The sequence below is a fragment of the Stegostoma tigrinum genome, chromosome 1 (genome assembly GCF_030684315.1).
Source record: "Stegostoma tigrinum isolate sSteTig4 chromosome 1, sSteTig4.hap1, whole genome shotgun sequence".
Taxonomy (NCBI): domain Eukaryota; kingdom Metazoa; phylum Chordata; class Chondrichthyes; order Orectolobiformes; family Stegostomatidae; genus Stegostoma; species Stegostoma tigrinum.
The window spans coordinates 117,563,068-117,578,579 of NC_081354.1; the positions used below are offsets into that span (position 1 = coordinate 117,563,068).

Below are 15,512 nucleotides of genomic sequence, written 5' to 3' on the forward strand. Positions count from 1 at the left end.
GGACACATCCATCCTAGGACAAGCCAAACAGAGACATGCACGAGAATTCCTAGAAGCATGGCATTCCAACCGGAATTCCATCAACAAACACACTGGCTCCAAGTCAATCTACCATCCCCTGAGAAAAAGAACAGGAAATGACATCACCAACCCAAGGAAACCTAACCAGATAAATAGAAAGCGGGACATAACACCAGCACTTCGTCGGAGGCTCACTGATGATGTTCCCTAGAATGGTGACGAAACGTCTGAAAACTAACCTTCCAGCTCAGCGAGCAAACTCACATCCAGAACTTATTTGTACAACTGAACCTGTTTGATCAAGGGTGTGGCATAGTAACAAAGTTTTTTTATTCATTCTCAGGATGAGGGCATCACTGACTAGGCCAGCATTTATTGCCCATCCCTAATTGCCCAAAGGACAGTTAAGAGTCAACTACATTGCTGTGGGTCTGGAATCACATGTAGGCCAGACCAGGTAAGAATGGCAGGTTTCCATCCCTCAAACAAAGCAGACCTCTTTACTAAATAAGTTTATTGAAAGAGTATTGCAATTTTTAAAAAAAATTAGTGACTCTTCATAAACACTGAAACTTAGGAGCCCAGCATTTCAAAATTAGCCATAAACAAGTTAGTTTCATTCTGTGATAATGGGAACTGCAGATGCCGGAGAATCCAAGATAATAAAATGTGAGGCTGGATGAACACAGCAGGCCAAGCAGCATCTCAGGAGCACAAAAGCTGATGTTTTGGGCCTAGACCCTTCATCAGAGAGGGGGATGGGGTGAGGGTTCTGGAATAAATAGGGAGAGAGGGTGAGGCGGACCGAAGATGGAGAGAAAAGAAGATAGGTGGAAAGGAGAGTATAGGTGGGGAGGTAGGGAGGGGATAGGTCAGTCCAGGGAAGACGGACAGGTCAAGGAGGTGGGGTGAGGTTAGTACATAGGAGATGGAGGTGCGGCTTGGGGTGGGAGTAAGGGAGGGGTGAGAGGAAGAACAGGTTAGGGAGGCAGACACAGGTTGGACTGGTTTTGGGATGCAGTGGGTGGAGGGGAAGACCTGGGCTGGTTGTGTGGTGCAGTGGGGGGAGGGGACGAACTGGGCTGGTTTTGGGATGTGGTGGGGGAAGGGGAAATTTTGAAGCTGGTGAAGTCCACAATGATACCATTGGGCTGCAGGGTTCCCAAGCGGAATATGAGTTGCTGTTCCTGCAACTTTCGGGTGGCATCATTGTGGAACTGCAGGAGGCCCATGATGGACATGTCATCTAAAGAATTGGAGGGGGGAGTTAAAATGTTTTGCGACTGGGAGGTGCAGTTGTTTATTGCGAACCGAGCGGAGGTGTTCTGCAAAGCGGACCCCAAGCCTCCGCTTGGTTTCCCCAATGTAGAGGTAGCCACACCGGGTATAATGGAGACAGTATACCACATTGAGCAGAGGTTCACCTGCACATCTGCCAATGTGGAAAGTCATCTTGAGGCCTGGGATAAGGGTGAGGGAAGTGATGTGGAGGCAAGTGTAGCATTTCCTGCGGTTACAGGGGAAGGTGCCGGGTGTGGTGGGGTTGGAGGGCGGTGTGGTGGGGTTGGAGGGCAGTGTGGAGTGAACAAGGGAGTCACGGAGAGAGTGGTCTCTCCGGAAAGCAGACAAGGGAGGGGATGGAAAAATGTCTTGGGTGGTGGGGTTGGATTGTAGATGGCAGACAGACCACTGTCTGGGTGACTCCCTCATTCTCACACACCACCCCACCAAACTCCGGATACAACGCATCGTCCTCCGACACTTCCGCCATTTACAATCCGACCCCACCACCCAAGACATTTTTCCATCCTCACCCTTGTCTGCTTTCCGGAGAGACCACTCTCTCCGGACTCCCTTGTTCACTCCACACTGCCCTCCAACCCCACCACACCCGGCACCTTCCCCTGCAACTGCAGAAAATGCTACACTTGCCCCCACACCTCCTCCCTCACCCCTATCCCAGGCCCCAAGATGACTTTCCATATTAAGCAGAGGTTCACCTGCACATCTGACAATGTGGTATACTGCATCCACTGTACCCGGTGTGGCTTCCTCTACATTGGGGAAACCAAGCGGAGGCCTGGGGACCGCTTTGCAGAACACCTCCGCTCGGATCGCAATAAACAACTGCACCTCCCAGTCGCAAACCACTTCCACTCCCCCTCCCATTCTTTAGATGACAAGTCCATCATGGGCCTCCTGCAGTGCCACAATGATGCCACCCAAAAGTTGCAGGAACAGCAACTCATATTCCACGTGGGAACCCTGCAGCTCAATGGTAACAATGTCGACTTCACGAGCTTCAAAATTTCCCCTCCCCCCACTGCATCCCAAAACCAGCCCTGTTCATCCCCTCCCCCCCCACTGCACCACACAACCAGCCCAGGTCTTCCCCTCCACCCACTGCATCCCAAAACCAGTCCAGCCTGTGTCTGCCTCCTAACCTGTTCTTCCTCTCACCCATCCCTTCCTCCCACCCCAAGCTGCACCTCCATCTCCTACTACTAACCTCATCCCATCTCCTTGACCAGTCCATCTTCCCTGGACTGACCTATCCCCTCCCTACCTCCCCACCTATACTCTCCTCTCCACCTATCTTCTTTTCTCTCCATCTTCAGTCTGCCTCCCCCTCTCTCCCTAGTTATTCCAGAACCCTCTCCCCAACCCCCTCTCTGATGAAGGGTCTAGGCCCAAAACATCAGCTTTTGTGCTCCTGAGATGCTGCTGGGCCTGCTGTGTTCATCCAGCCTCACATTTTATTATCTTAGTTTCATTCCATACTCAGTAAATTGTGACTGATTTTATAGATGATCCCCAGAGGGCTCTTGTTGCACAATGGTAGTGTCCCCACCTCCGAGACAGGAGGCCTAGGTTCACCTTAGGCCATTTCTGACTAAGTTAATACTAAAATAGGCAGGCCCTCGCTGTGGCAAGTTAACCCTGATGTTACTTCAATCAAAGCCGTTCACTAGGTTAAGTAGGAGTTCAGAGCCTGTCTCAATAGCAGTGTGTATCTACCTTCTCCACTTGGCTTGAACAGGAGTGCATTCCCCAGGATCGGGTAGGTCGGGCTGATCCCGGGGATCCATTTCATCTGGTTCCATTTACGGACATAGTCAGCAAACAAGTGGATAGCGAGCCCAACCAACAGAGTGAGGAAAACAGCAGTCAGTATAGCGCCGGGAGACAACGCCTCCATCCCGCCGGGCTGCAGTGTCCGCGGAGCGGCTCCAACCCCAGGACACTGATACCTCTCCTTGGTGAACTGACCCCGTTGTCACCCTCACACTGTCACCGAGTTCTCCAGTTTTGGGGGAGTGTCAGCTCTGTATTATTTTGCTTTCCGGGAAACATTATCATGTGACTGTCTCATCACGTGAGGACTTTGGTGACAGCCTCTTGTTGCTGATTCAAAGTTGCAGTGGCTAAGTTCCTTGCCAGGCTTGGTGAATCTCTATTTAGGTTTCATGTCGCATTGTACGGAGACAAGCAGCAGAGACTAACGCTGGAAGGTTATTTCACAGATAAGAGTCAAGTACTAAGATTTCTGCTTGACCTGCAATTGGATATAATAGGGCATCATGTCAGAGTTTGCAGATGCTGGTAAAAATCAGAAATGCTGTAAATAAATAGTGAAGATGGTAACAGGCTGCAGGAGACATTTTCAATAGTGTTCAATAATTTCGGATGAGATTGACTAGAATGATCATTCACATGAAAGAACTGCCTGGAAATACGGTGGAGGCAGGTTCAGTTGAGACATTCAAGAGGCATTTGACAATTGGAGATGAGTCCTGAGAGAGGACACTAGTTGGGTAGAACAGCTTGTCTGCAAAAATGACTCTGAGCGGACTCCCTCATCCACTGTACACTCCCCACCACACCTGGCACTTTTCCCTGCAACCGCAGGAAGTGCTACACCTGCCCCTACACCTCCCCCCTCACCCCCATCCCAGGCTGTAACACGTTCCACATCAAACAGATGGTCACCTGCCCATCTGCTAATAAGGTATACTGTGTCCCCTGTTCCCGTTGTGGCCTCCACTACATCAAAGAAAGCAAGTGGAGGCTTGGGGACCACTTTGTGGAACACCTGCGCTCGGTTCGCAACAAACAACTGCCCCTCCCAGTCGCGAAACATTTCGGCTCCCCCTCCCAAAATGACATGTCCATCCTGGGCCTCCTGCAGTGCCACAACAATGCCACCTGAAGGTTGCAGGAACAGCAACTCATATTCTGCTTGGGAACCCTGCAGCCTAATTGTATCAATGTGGACTTCACAAGCTTCAAAATCTCCCCTCCCCCAACCACATCCCAAAACCAGCCCAGCTCGTACCCACCTCCCTACCAGTCCTCCCACCTATCCACTCCTCCCACCTCAAGCCCCAGCCCCATCTCCTACCTACTAGCCTCATCCCACCTCCTTGACCTATCCGTCCTCCCTGGACTGACCTATCCACTCCCTAACTCCCCACCTACACTCACCTTTACTCGCTCCATCCCCGCCTCTTTAATCTGTCTGTCTCCAGTCCACCTATCCTCTCCTCTATCCATGTTCTATCCGCCTCCCCCTCTCTCCCTAATTACTTCAGAATCTCCTTCCCCACCCCACTTCTGAAGAAGGGTCTAGACCCGAAACGTCAGCTTTCCTACTTCTCTGATGCTGCCTGGCCCGCTGTGTTCATCCAGTTTCACACCGTGTTATCTCAGATTCTCCAGCATCGGCTGTTACTACAATCTCTGAGCTTTCAGCTGCCCCTTCCATTTCAACACACCACTGTGTTCCTTGCCCAACATCTGTCTGAGACTTGCTACAGTGTTCCTACCAGGCTCACTGATAGCACCTCATTTTTCACTCCAGATTTCTGCAGTCTTCTGGACCGTATCAAATTTAAAAATTTTAGGGCCTGAGAATCTCCTCCCATATTCTTACCCCAACCCCCACATTACACCTCAGCACATAGACTTCTATTGCAAACAACCCATTGTCAGCCACCAGCAGTCCCCAGTAGCAGGTATACATTCTCCCATACTGACTTTTACCCTTTTCTCTCTGTGCAATTGTTTCTCAGCCTCTCTGAGCTCCAACTCCACCTTATATCTCTCTCTCACACACACACACACACACACACACACAAACACACACACACACACAAACACACACAAACCCCCCGCTAGCTACAACCAGTGTTGAAATGTAGGGTTCTGGCTTCCAATTAGTAATTTTCTGATTTGTAAGTCATTTTAAATCACCCCCAGATCCCTCGTTCTAGACACAATTTATTTAGGGAATGTGAAGTAAAGAAGGCAGGAGACGGGTGTTGCAGGGCAAATGAATCTCTCTGTTTATTTAAATACAAAAGGGTAAGTATAATACAAGAAATAGAGGTAAATGCAACAGGAAGGGAAATTGATACAAATTAACTATACAGAGGACAATAATCTTATTAAATACACTATCAGCTAGATTAGAACATAGAACAGTACAGGCTCATCGGCCCATGATGTTTTGCCAATCTATTAAAACACTATTGGAACCTAAACATAGCATTAATTACAGAATCTTTTAATTGGACTTCCGACGCTTGGAATCCCAAGCACTGCCAGCACTTGCTTTCCCCTCCCTGCTAGCTAGGTCAGAACTTTGGTGTTACACCTCACCACTGGAGGAAAACGCAGTTTTAAAGTGCACCCAGTTGCTAAGGTTCTTGCTGTCGGTTCTCTTGGTTCAGAACAGTTCCATGTCTGGAAGCTATTGTTCAGGTAGCACTTGGTTGGCCTCCCACCACTGCTCAGATCTCCGTTGTTCCAATGATGCTCTTGGTTTAGCTTCCCAATTCAGCTTCTCTGTTCGGCCTCTGTTTCTTGATTCCAAAGTTGCTCATTAGGACTGGAAGCTCATAGGGAAGCTTGTTGAACAAAAAGCTGTCTCCCAGGTGAGATCATGCTGGCAGTTATACTTGATGTTCTTTTCTGAAGTCAAATAGCATCCTTATTGTTAAGAATTGTGTCAATGGATTTTGATTGAAGTTGAACATTCAGTATCTCTGTAGGCTCCATGCTGTCTGTGCTGTTTAGCCCAAGGTATAAAATCTGTCTCGGGTTAGAGTCTGTTAGGCTTAGTTGGTTGTTCTTTCAGAGGAGTGGCGTGAAGTTGTAAAATGGAATTCCAGTCTGAGCAATAGTCCCTGGACAGAAATTTCCATTCTGCTGGCTCTGTTGTGCTCAGTAGTTTAGATATTGGAAAAGTCCAGGATCTTGTCACAACGTACAGGTAGATAGTACACAGTGCACATACCTTAATACTAGATTTAAATCTTAAATACACTTTAAACACTTTGTTTTCCTGGGTAAAGACAATATTCCCATAAAAGGACACCCCAGGACTACAACTGTCACACACATTACACCTCCAACCTGTTGGAAACTCCTGGCGTTGGGGTACGTGTGCTCTTCAACTAATCCCACCTGGGTTAGTGTCCCCTGGTGTGTTTGGTGTATGTGTCTGGTTTGTGTTTCCCAATTTATGGCTGATGGAACCTTTGGATCATCTCCCAGACTAAGACTTTGTACAGTCACCTCATCTCCCTTAGGCACTATTTGGATAAATAAACAAAAACAAAGTTGCTGGAAAAGCCCAGCAGGTCTGGCAGCATGAGAAAGATTTGGATAAGTGAGCTTCAGTTTAAACGTTCGTGCACTAGAGAAAGTGAATCAACACCCCTCAGAGCACCAAACAGTTCGCTAGAGGTGACCAGACACCATCTAGTGAAATGTCCCCCTGACAACTATCTGCTGAGCTTTATTAGTAATTTCTGACTTCCAGTATCCACAATTTTTTTTAACATATAGATATAAATGATGTGCAAATATATGGTGGAAAAGTAGGAGATTGGCACAAGGTAATAATGCTCTTTTGAAGGGTTGGTGCTGACACAATGGGTTGAATGGCCTGGATCAATACAGTCATACAACATAGAAATAGGCCCTTTGGCCCATTTCATTGATGCTGACCACATACACCAAATTACATGAATCATATTTTCTTGCACTTGGTCAATAACCCATAAAATCATATCTATGTAAAGCTGGATGAACACAGCAGGCCGAGCAGGAAGGCTGATGATTTGGGCCTAGGCCCTTCGGAGATGCTGCTTGGCCTGCTGTGTTCATCCAGCTACACACTTTGTTATAAGATAATAAAGTGTGAAGCTGGATGAACACAGCAGGCCAAGCAGCATCTCAGGAGCACAAAAGCTGACATTTCGGGCCTAGACCCTTCAGAGAGGGGGATGGGTGAGGGTTCTGGAATAAATAGGGAGGGGGAGGCGGACCAAAGATGGAGAGAAAAGAAGACAGGTGGAGAGGAGAGTATAGGTGGGGAGATAGGGAGGGGATAGGTCAGTCCAGGCAGACGGACAGGTCAAGGAGGTGGGATGAGCTTATTAGGTAGGAAATGGAGGTGCAGCTTGAGGTGGGAGGAAGGGATGGGTGAGAGGAAGAACAGGTTAGGGAGGCAGAGACAGGCTGGCCTGGTTGTGGGATGCCGTGGGGGGAGGGGACGAACTGGGCTGGTTTTGGGATGCGGTGGGGGAAGGGGAGATTTTGAAGCTGGTGAAGTCCACATTGATACCATTGGGCTGCATGGTTCACAAGTGGAATATGAGTTGCTGTTCCTGCAACCTTTGGGTGACATCATTGTGGCACTGCAGGAGGCCCATGATGGACATGTCATCTAAAGAATGGGAGGGGGAGTTGAAATGGTTTGCGACTGGGAGGTGCAGTTGTTTATTACGAACTTAGCGGAAGTGTTCTGCAAAGCGGTCTCCAAACCTTCGCTTGGTTTCCCCAATGTAGAGGACGCTACACCGGGTACAATGGATACAGTATACCACATTGGCAGATGTGCAGGTGAACCTCTGCTTCATATGGAAAGTCATATTGCGGCCTGGGATGGGGGTGAGGGAGGAGGCGTGGGGGCAAGTGTAGCACTTCCTGCGGTTGCAGGGGAAGGTACCAGGTGTGGTGGGGTTGGAGGGCAGTGTGGAGCGAATAACGAAGTCACGGAGAGAGTGGTCTCTACGGAAAGCAGACAAGGGTGGGGATGGAAAAATGTCTTGGGTGGTGGGTTGGATTGTAGATGGCGGAGAGACCACTGTCTGGGTGACTCCCTTGTTCGCTCCATACTGCCCTCCAACCCCACCACACCCGGCACCTTCCCCTGCAACCGCAGGAAGTGCTACACTTGCCCCCACGCCTCCTCCCTCACCCCCATCCCAGGCCCCAATATGACTTTCCAAATGAAGCAGAGGTTCACCTGCACATCTGCCAATGTGGTATACTGTATCCATTGTACCCAGTGTGGCTTCCTCTACATTGGGGAAACCAAGCGGAGGCTTGGGGACCGCTTTGCAGAACACCTCCGCTCGGTTTGCAATAAACAACTGCAACTCCCAGTCGCGAACCATTTCAACTCCCCCCCTCCCATTCTTTAGATGACATGTCCATCATGGGCCTCCTGCAGTGCCACAATGATGCCACCCGCAGGTTGCAGGAACAGCAACTCATATTCCGCGTGGGAACCCTGCAGCCCAATGGTATCAATGTGGACTTCACCAGCTTCAAAATCTCCCCTTCCCCCACCGCATCCCAAAACCAGCCCAGTTCGTCCCCTCCCCCCACTGCATCTCAAAACCAGCCCAGCCTGTCTCTGCCTCCCTAACCTGTTCTTCCTCTCACCCATCCCTTCCTCCCACCTCAAGCCACATCTCCATTTCCTACCTATTAACCTCATCCCGCCTTCTTGACCTGTCCGTCTTCCCTGTACTGACCTATCCCCTACCTACCTCCCCACCTATACTCTCCTCTCCACATATCTTCTTTTCTCTCCATCTTCGGTCCGCCTCCCCCCTCTCTCCCTATTTATTCCAGAACCCTCTCCCCATCCCCCTCTCGGAAGTAGGGTCTAGGCCCGAAACGTCAGCTTTTGTGCTCCTGAGATGCTGGATGAATACAGCAGGCCAAGCAGCTTCACGCTTTGTGATCTTGGATTCTCCAGCATCTGCAGTTCCCATTATCTCTGACACACTTTGTTATCTTACTTTATAGAGTCTATTTGAATCAGTTCATGATGATCCCGTTTAAGCAAGTTCTTAAATAGGCTACTCCACCAACTAAATCCTTGAAAATATACCTGCCCAAATCTTACAACTCCAGAATCTACACTGCAAATTTTACTTTTATGTAGATTATAAATTAATGTAAATCAGGTTGATAAACTTTAAAGGTTTTGATACTTTCATACCCAACAAATGAAAACACTCAGCCTAAGGCTGAACTGAATTAGTTAGTTGAATTTGTATACCCCAAAACAAAAGGTCTCTCTCACTCAGTTAATAAGGGTCCAATTTAAGCTGCTCGTAATTGGGCTGCGCCACGACTGCAACCCTTCAGAATAAACCTGCTCATATCTCAACCACAAAGTCTTAACTCCAGATTTCATTTTAATATAAACTGCAAATTACATTAGGCTAAATTAGTTTGACACCATTTAAACATATTTATGTTACCTATTAGTGTGGGTGTGAAGGAAACCCGTAACCATTATTTGCAAGGTCCATCTGGGAAAATGAGAACTCAGAAACCCTGGGCAGTGTCAGCTTAGTGAAGCAAGGTGTCTGGGCAAGAGATGGAATGGTATAACAGTGTGAAGCTGGATGAACACTGCATGCCAAGCAGGATCTCAGGAGCGCAAAAGCTGATGTTTCGGGCCTGGACCCTTCAGAGAGGGTTCTGAAATAAATAGGGAGAGAGAGGGAGGCGAACTGAAGATGGATAGAGGAGAAGATAGGTGGAGAGAAGAGTATAGGTGGGGAGGTAGGGAGGGGATAGGTCAGTTCGGGGAGGATGGACAGGTCAACGAGGTGGGATGAGGTTAGTAGGTAGGAAATGGAGGTGCGGCTTGAGGTGGGGGGAGGGGATAGGTGAGAGGAAGAACAGGTTAGGGAGGCAGGGACGAGCTGGGCTGGTTTTGGAATGCAGTGGGGGAAGAGGAAATTTTGAAGCTTGTGAAGTCCACATTGATACCATCGGGCTGCAGGGTTCTGCTGTTCCTGCAATATGGTATTGTTGGTAGATGCTGCATTCTTGGGAATCCAATGGAATGCACAGTATAAAGACTGAACTACCAACTTGTGAGCATTAATTGAGTAAGTACAGGCAAGGTGTTTTTGAGAGAGTTTCAATGCCAGATCTTTGAAAGTGAAGAGTTGCAATACCTTATGAAGAAAATAAAGTTCTAATAAAATTTGCCAGCACACGGTATCACTAATGTCTCGGCGAATTGTTGAGAGATCTGTGGTATCTGTTTTAAACGACAAGTTAAATTAAAACAGAAAGAACTGCGGATGCTGTGAATTAGGAACAAAAACAACATTACTGGAAAAGCTCAGCAGGTCTAGCAGCATCTGTGAAGAAATAAACAGAGTTAATGTTTCAGAGCTGGTGATCCTTCCTTTGAACTGATGGTGGCTATGAAAACCTCAATTTATACGCAGAGAAAAGGGAGGGAGATGGGTATCTAGGCCCGAAATGTCACCCTTCCTGCTCGGCCTTTTGTGTTCCTCCAGCTCTATACCTTGTTATCTCAGATTCTCCAGCATTGCAGTTCCTACTATCTCTGAAACAGGAAATGTTATTTTTTATTTAAAACTGTGGCTTTATTCCCTTAATTCTCAGGATCTCAAGTGTCATTTACTCCAAATAAAAAGCAAGTTACTAGTCCCTCGACAGATCATCACATAATTTATCATCTAGAATAATGGTTAAGATCATTTTCCACAAGTTATATAATTTGATGTACTAAGTAACAATTGGGAATAATATTTTGCCTTATTTTGAGAGGCCATGGTTCAATTATTTTTGAAACTACGCATGTTCTGAATAGTCTGCCAAATTGAAAATGATCTTGCAAATGAACTGTAGAAAACAACGGCAAAAGTATCAATTTTTTAAAAAACCTTTTATAAACATCCATTGGCTGGATTGCTGAAGCAAAATAATTTGGAGAGAGGCCAGGATATTAGTACAAAACCCTGATTTTCACTGAATGGTATCTTGAGATGTTTAACATCTAGCATTCATTGAAGTAGAGAAAGTTTAATGTTTCATCTGAGGGACGTTTCAAACAGCAATACCTCCATACTGCACTGGAATGCAGGTAGTTTATTTACTAAGCTTTTATTTTCTAAAGAGAAACATATCTCTCAAATTTTATCCAAAGTAATGTCATATACTTTGCATTGATAAACAGACAAATAATATTATTTTGTAAATACACCTACTTTTCAAATTAGAAGAAAATAAGTAAAAAGATAATGTTTAGCTTCGTGATATGTTGTTAATGTACAAAATAAAATTAAAGAGAAAATACCAGAAATACCAAGAGTATTTTAAATTATAAATAAAACTTTTAATGAAACTCCTTAAGATTTCAAGCAGTTTTAATTTAGAATCTACTGTGAAAATAGGCGACAACTGAATTTCTGTATATGAGGATGCTCTTCTAGAACAGGTATGAATCCATTTATTTAGAAGTAAATGCCTCAGTTAAAATGGCATGCAGAAAAATGTCATACAAATTAATTAAGTATTATTCCACCTATTTCACAAACAGTATATTTTATGCTATAATGTATTTAATACACACACTTCTCAGCAACATAAAAGATTTGGCAAATTCATGCATTAAAATACAATCAAAACATACCTTTACATATGTAAAAACATTTACTTTACAAAATAATGGACCAATACTTTCTGGTAAAAGAACAATGTGTTCGTAATGCATACTGTTATTAATGCACAAATCAGCCAGCAAATTCAGGGAACTAAGAGACATGCCAAGAATTATGATTTTCCTGATTTTGTTTTGATATGTGCTGTCCTGCCATTGGTTTACATAAATGGTATCTTGTCCTTAGCTTCTCTGGATTATAGTTAATTTACTGGCTGTGTAAATAAACTAACCATTAAACTTAACATTGAACAAGGATTCATACTCAATAGTATAAGTACATTTTGACTTATACGATTGCTGTATTGTTAATGCAATGTCAATGAATCTGTCCAACTCCAAAAAGAGCCAATATATATTGTTCAGCCTTGTTACTGCAAGCAATATTAGATGAAAGGTGAAAAAATAGTACTTATCCTTTTAGTATTTTGTTTTTTCTTTCTATACTTGAATATGACAATGATTAAGTCTCTCTTGTACAGTTCTCAACCCGAATCACATTGGTAAAGGGATTATACCTTCAGCCTTGTCATTCACTCAGATTTGATGCATTGTTACCTTCACCAGGAAGTTATCAGCTCACGTGTCCAGAAAGTTATGGTGCAAATTAAATGCAAAAAAATTCAATGACACAAGATGCCCACACCAGCAAGATTTGACATAGTGAATTAGGTTTGGAGTATTAGATGCATAATGTCATAACACCTGAATACATTAGAGAGAGAAAATTTCTGCATCTCGTGCTTCTGAGCTCTAATCATGTCACTGCATAGATTACTTGAATACAGCATACCATATATGAACTGGTGTGTTCAACATGATTGTGAAATGCAATTTTGCATTATAAATAACATAAATAGGAAAATAAAACAAGTTTGTTACACCCTTATGAAAGTGTAAAGAGATGACAAGCATACCATAGAATCCCCAACGTGGAAGCAGGCCATTAAGCCCATTGAGTCCACACTGACCCACCAAAGAGCATCCATACAGCCTTAAACCTGCATTTCCCACGGCTAATACAACCGGTCTGCACATACCGAGCACTATGCGTGATTTCCACGGCCAAATCACTTAACTTGCAAATCTTTGGACTGTGGGAAGAAACCCACACAGACACAGGGAGAACATGCAAACTCCATATAGACAGTTGTCCGAGGTTGGAATTTAGCCTGGGTCCCTGGTGCCGTGAGGCAGCAGTGCTAACCGCTGAGCCGCCATGCCACCCCTAGCCACAGATGTTCATTTCAGACAAATACTGACAATCTACAAAGAAGCACACAACTACAAAGAAATAAAATGCATTTCTATGGCCTGTCTGCAAACTGATTATTTCACTGTGCCTTGCTCACATTAAATTCAACAAGAATACTCTCACAGTACAGATTGGAGTTATTAAAGCTGTCCAGTTTCTTAATTAGCAAAAGAATATACTTGTAGTAGCTGCCTGTCAGTAGGTTACTGAGGTATAACTAGCATGTTGGAGTAATGAACAATTAAGGGCAACAGAATAAAAGTGTCACGTCAATAGTTACAATAGCAGGAAATGTTGCTTTCCACTGCAAGCTGCCTTGACAAATATTCTTGTATGTACCTATAAATTGGTACATTTTTGCATAGTTTAATCAGTACTAATTAGTAGGAAGACAGCTGACAACACTGTACACCATCGATCACCGCAACAGAATTAAGTGAATGATGCTTCATGGTGAGTCTTTCATCACTTCATGGTTTCTTCTAATGAAGCTAGTCCTGTTTGTGACCTGATGTAAGCAAACCATCTTCATTAATGCTTCAGCTTTCCACACTGCAGCGATTCAACTGACTTTACCTATGAAACCACTTGGGGTCGTCTTCTGGAGTTTGTAGGAAGACGATTGAAAGGTTTGGATTGGAAATGTGCTTGTGGGCCTAGAATGGACAGAGACAGACAACCAAATAAAAACAGCTTACTTTAAAAAAAAGCCATTTTTGTATTGAAATGTTGATGACAGTGACAAACAGCAATACAGTTGAGGCAGTGAGAGGAGTCTCATCAGTCACCTGGGGACCTGTGTGGCAGCTTCCAAGCAAACTGTACTGGTTCTTGTGCCAATCAAACATAGATTAGGCCACAAACAAAAACAAAAATAGCTGGAAAAACTCATTTGTGGAGAGAAGGCAAAGTTAATTTTCTTCAGAACCGAAGAAGTTGCATTTTTGTTTTTAGAATCATAGAATCCCTGCAGCGTGGACGCGGGCCATTCAGCCCATCATGTTCACACCAATCCCCTGAAGAGCATCCAGCCAGGCCCACACTCCTACCCTATCCCTGTAACCTTGCATTTCCTCTGGCCTATCCACCTAACCTGCATATCCCTGAACACTACGGGCATTTTAGCATGGCCAATCCACCAAGCCAGCACATCTTTGGATTGTGGGAGGAAACCAGAGCAGCCATAGGAAACCCATACACACACAGGGAGAATGTGCAGACTCCACACAGACAGTCACCTCAGGGTGGAATCGCACCCGGATCCCTGGTGCTGTGAGGCTGCAGTGCTAACCACTGAGTCACAGATCTACCGTTTCTTTCAGATCTGTCAACTATTCAGTACCCAAAGATTCTTGCACACTTCAGCATCATTGATGAGACTGTGGCTGCTTTCAGGACACCTAGAATGACAGAAGATCAAGGCTCAGACCAAGCCTTTTGTGGGTTGGACGTAGTGTGTTTCTGGTTTTGGAAGTCATGAGGTCAGAAGTAAGGAAAGTTGAGTGGCTTTCAGCTGGCTCCCTCCTGCACCACATCCAGTTCTTCGATCAGGAGATTTCATATCTTTGCTTGACGGAGGCTCAACCCCCGGTCCAACTCAAAAGCTTCCCACATGGGTTTACTTACCAGGCATGTTACACAGCTGTGGCCTACATATAGTGGGGTTAGGCCCAGGCAGACCCTGAAGGATTACCGTAGTTTCTCCTGATCACTCTAGCTTTTTCATTAAATAACCCAGTGTCCCAGTAGATTGCTACCAAATAGCCCAAATGTACCAGTTTGCAGCTTTCCTCTTTTTACAGGAACCATAAAAATAAAAAAATGTCTGTACCCCATGTTGTTCGATACTCGTCCTCATCGCCTTCAATGGGTGGCTGGTTTAACTGGTGATGATGCTGATGCGCAAAATCTGTTGGATAATTAGAGCTGGAGGCAGAAATTCCCAGGCTGATCCCAGTCACACCAATTCCAGCATGATCTGTAAAGAAAATTCTAAAGTATCGGTAACATTAAATGGCATTAGCTTCCTTTGGTAAAATCTGTATTAATCCATTCATATTCATTGTTGTTCAAGGTCATAAGAAATAAGAGAAGAAATAAGAAGGTAATCCTTCAAGCCTGCTCCACCATTCAATAAAATCATGGCTGGTATGACCTCTCTTGCTCTGATTCCACATCCCTTGAATCCCAAATTTGTCAGTTCCAGTGTTGTTCGCACTTAATATTTGATTATCAAAGGGCAGGAGATGGAATAGTGGTATTGTCACTGTACAAATAATCCAGTGACTCAGTCTGATGCTCTGGAGGATATGGATTTGAATGATGAAATTTGAATTCAATTCACAAAATTGTAATTAAAAGCTTGTCTAATGGTGACCATGAAATCATTGATGATTTTCATTTAACATGAAAAAATAACCCATTTGGTTCACTAATGGTGTA

At 45.1% G+C, this 15,512-nt stretch overlaps 2 protein-coding genes across 4 annotated transcripts in view; both read right to left on the bottom strand.

Moving 5' to 3' along the window:
• The window catches only part of LOC125459755 (cytochrome P450 4V2-like), a 49,373-nt gene extending 45,986 nt beyond the window's left edge, over nt 1–3,387 (bottom strand). Inside the window, exon 1 of the mRNA XM_048546569.2 lies at nt 3,040–3,387. Coding sequence (XP_048402526.1) covers nt 3,040–3,220 — 181 coding nt within the window. The 5' untranslated portion in view covers nt 3,221–3,387. The remainder of the gene's footprint in view (nt 1–3,039) is intronic.
• Nucleotides 3,388–11,497: 8,110 nt separating this feature from the next.
• LOC125452182 (protein FAM149A-like) overlaps nt 11,498–15,512 on the bottom strand; it is a 105,315-nt gene continuing 101,300 nt past the window's right edge. For 2 of the 3 annotated variants that reach the window (XM_048530292.2, XM_048530283.2), the window contains 2 exons: nt 14,902–15,048; nt 11,498–13,726 (listed from right to left, as the gene is read on the bottom strand). In XM_048530292.2, coding sequence (XP_048386249.2) covers nt 13,647–13,726; nt 14,902–15,048 — 227 coding nt within the window. In that variant the 3' untranslated portion in view covers nt 11,498–13,646. The remainder of the gene's footprint in view (nt 13,727–14,901; nt 15,049–15,512) is intronic. The other variant, XM_048530301.2, reaches the window with a different exon arrangement.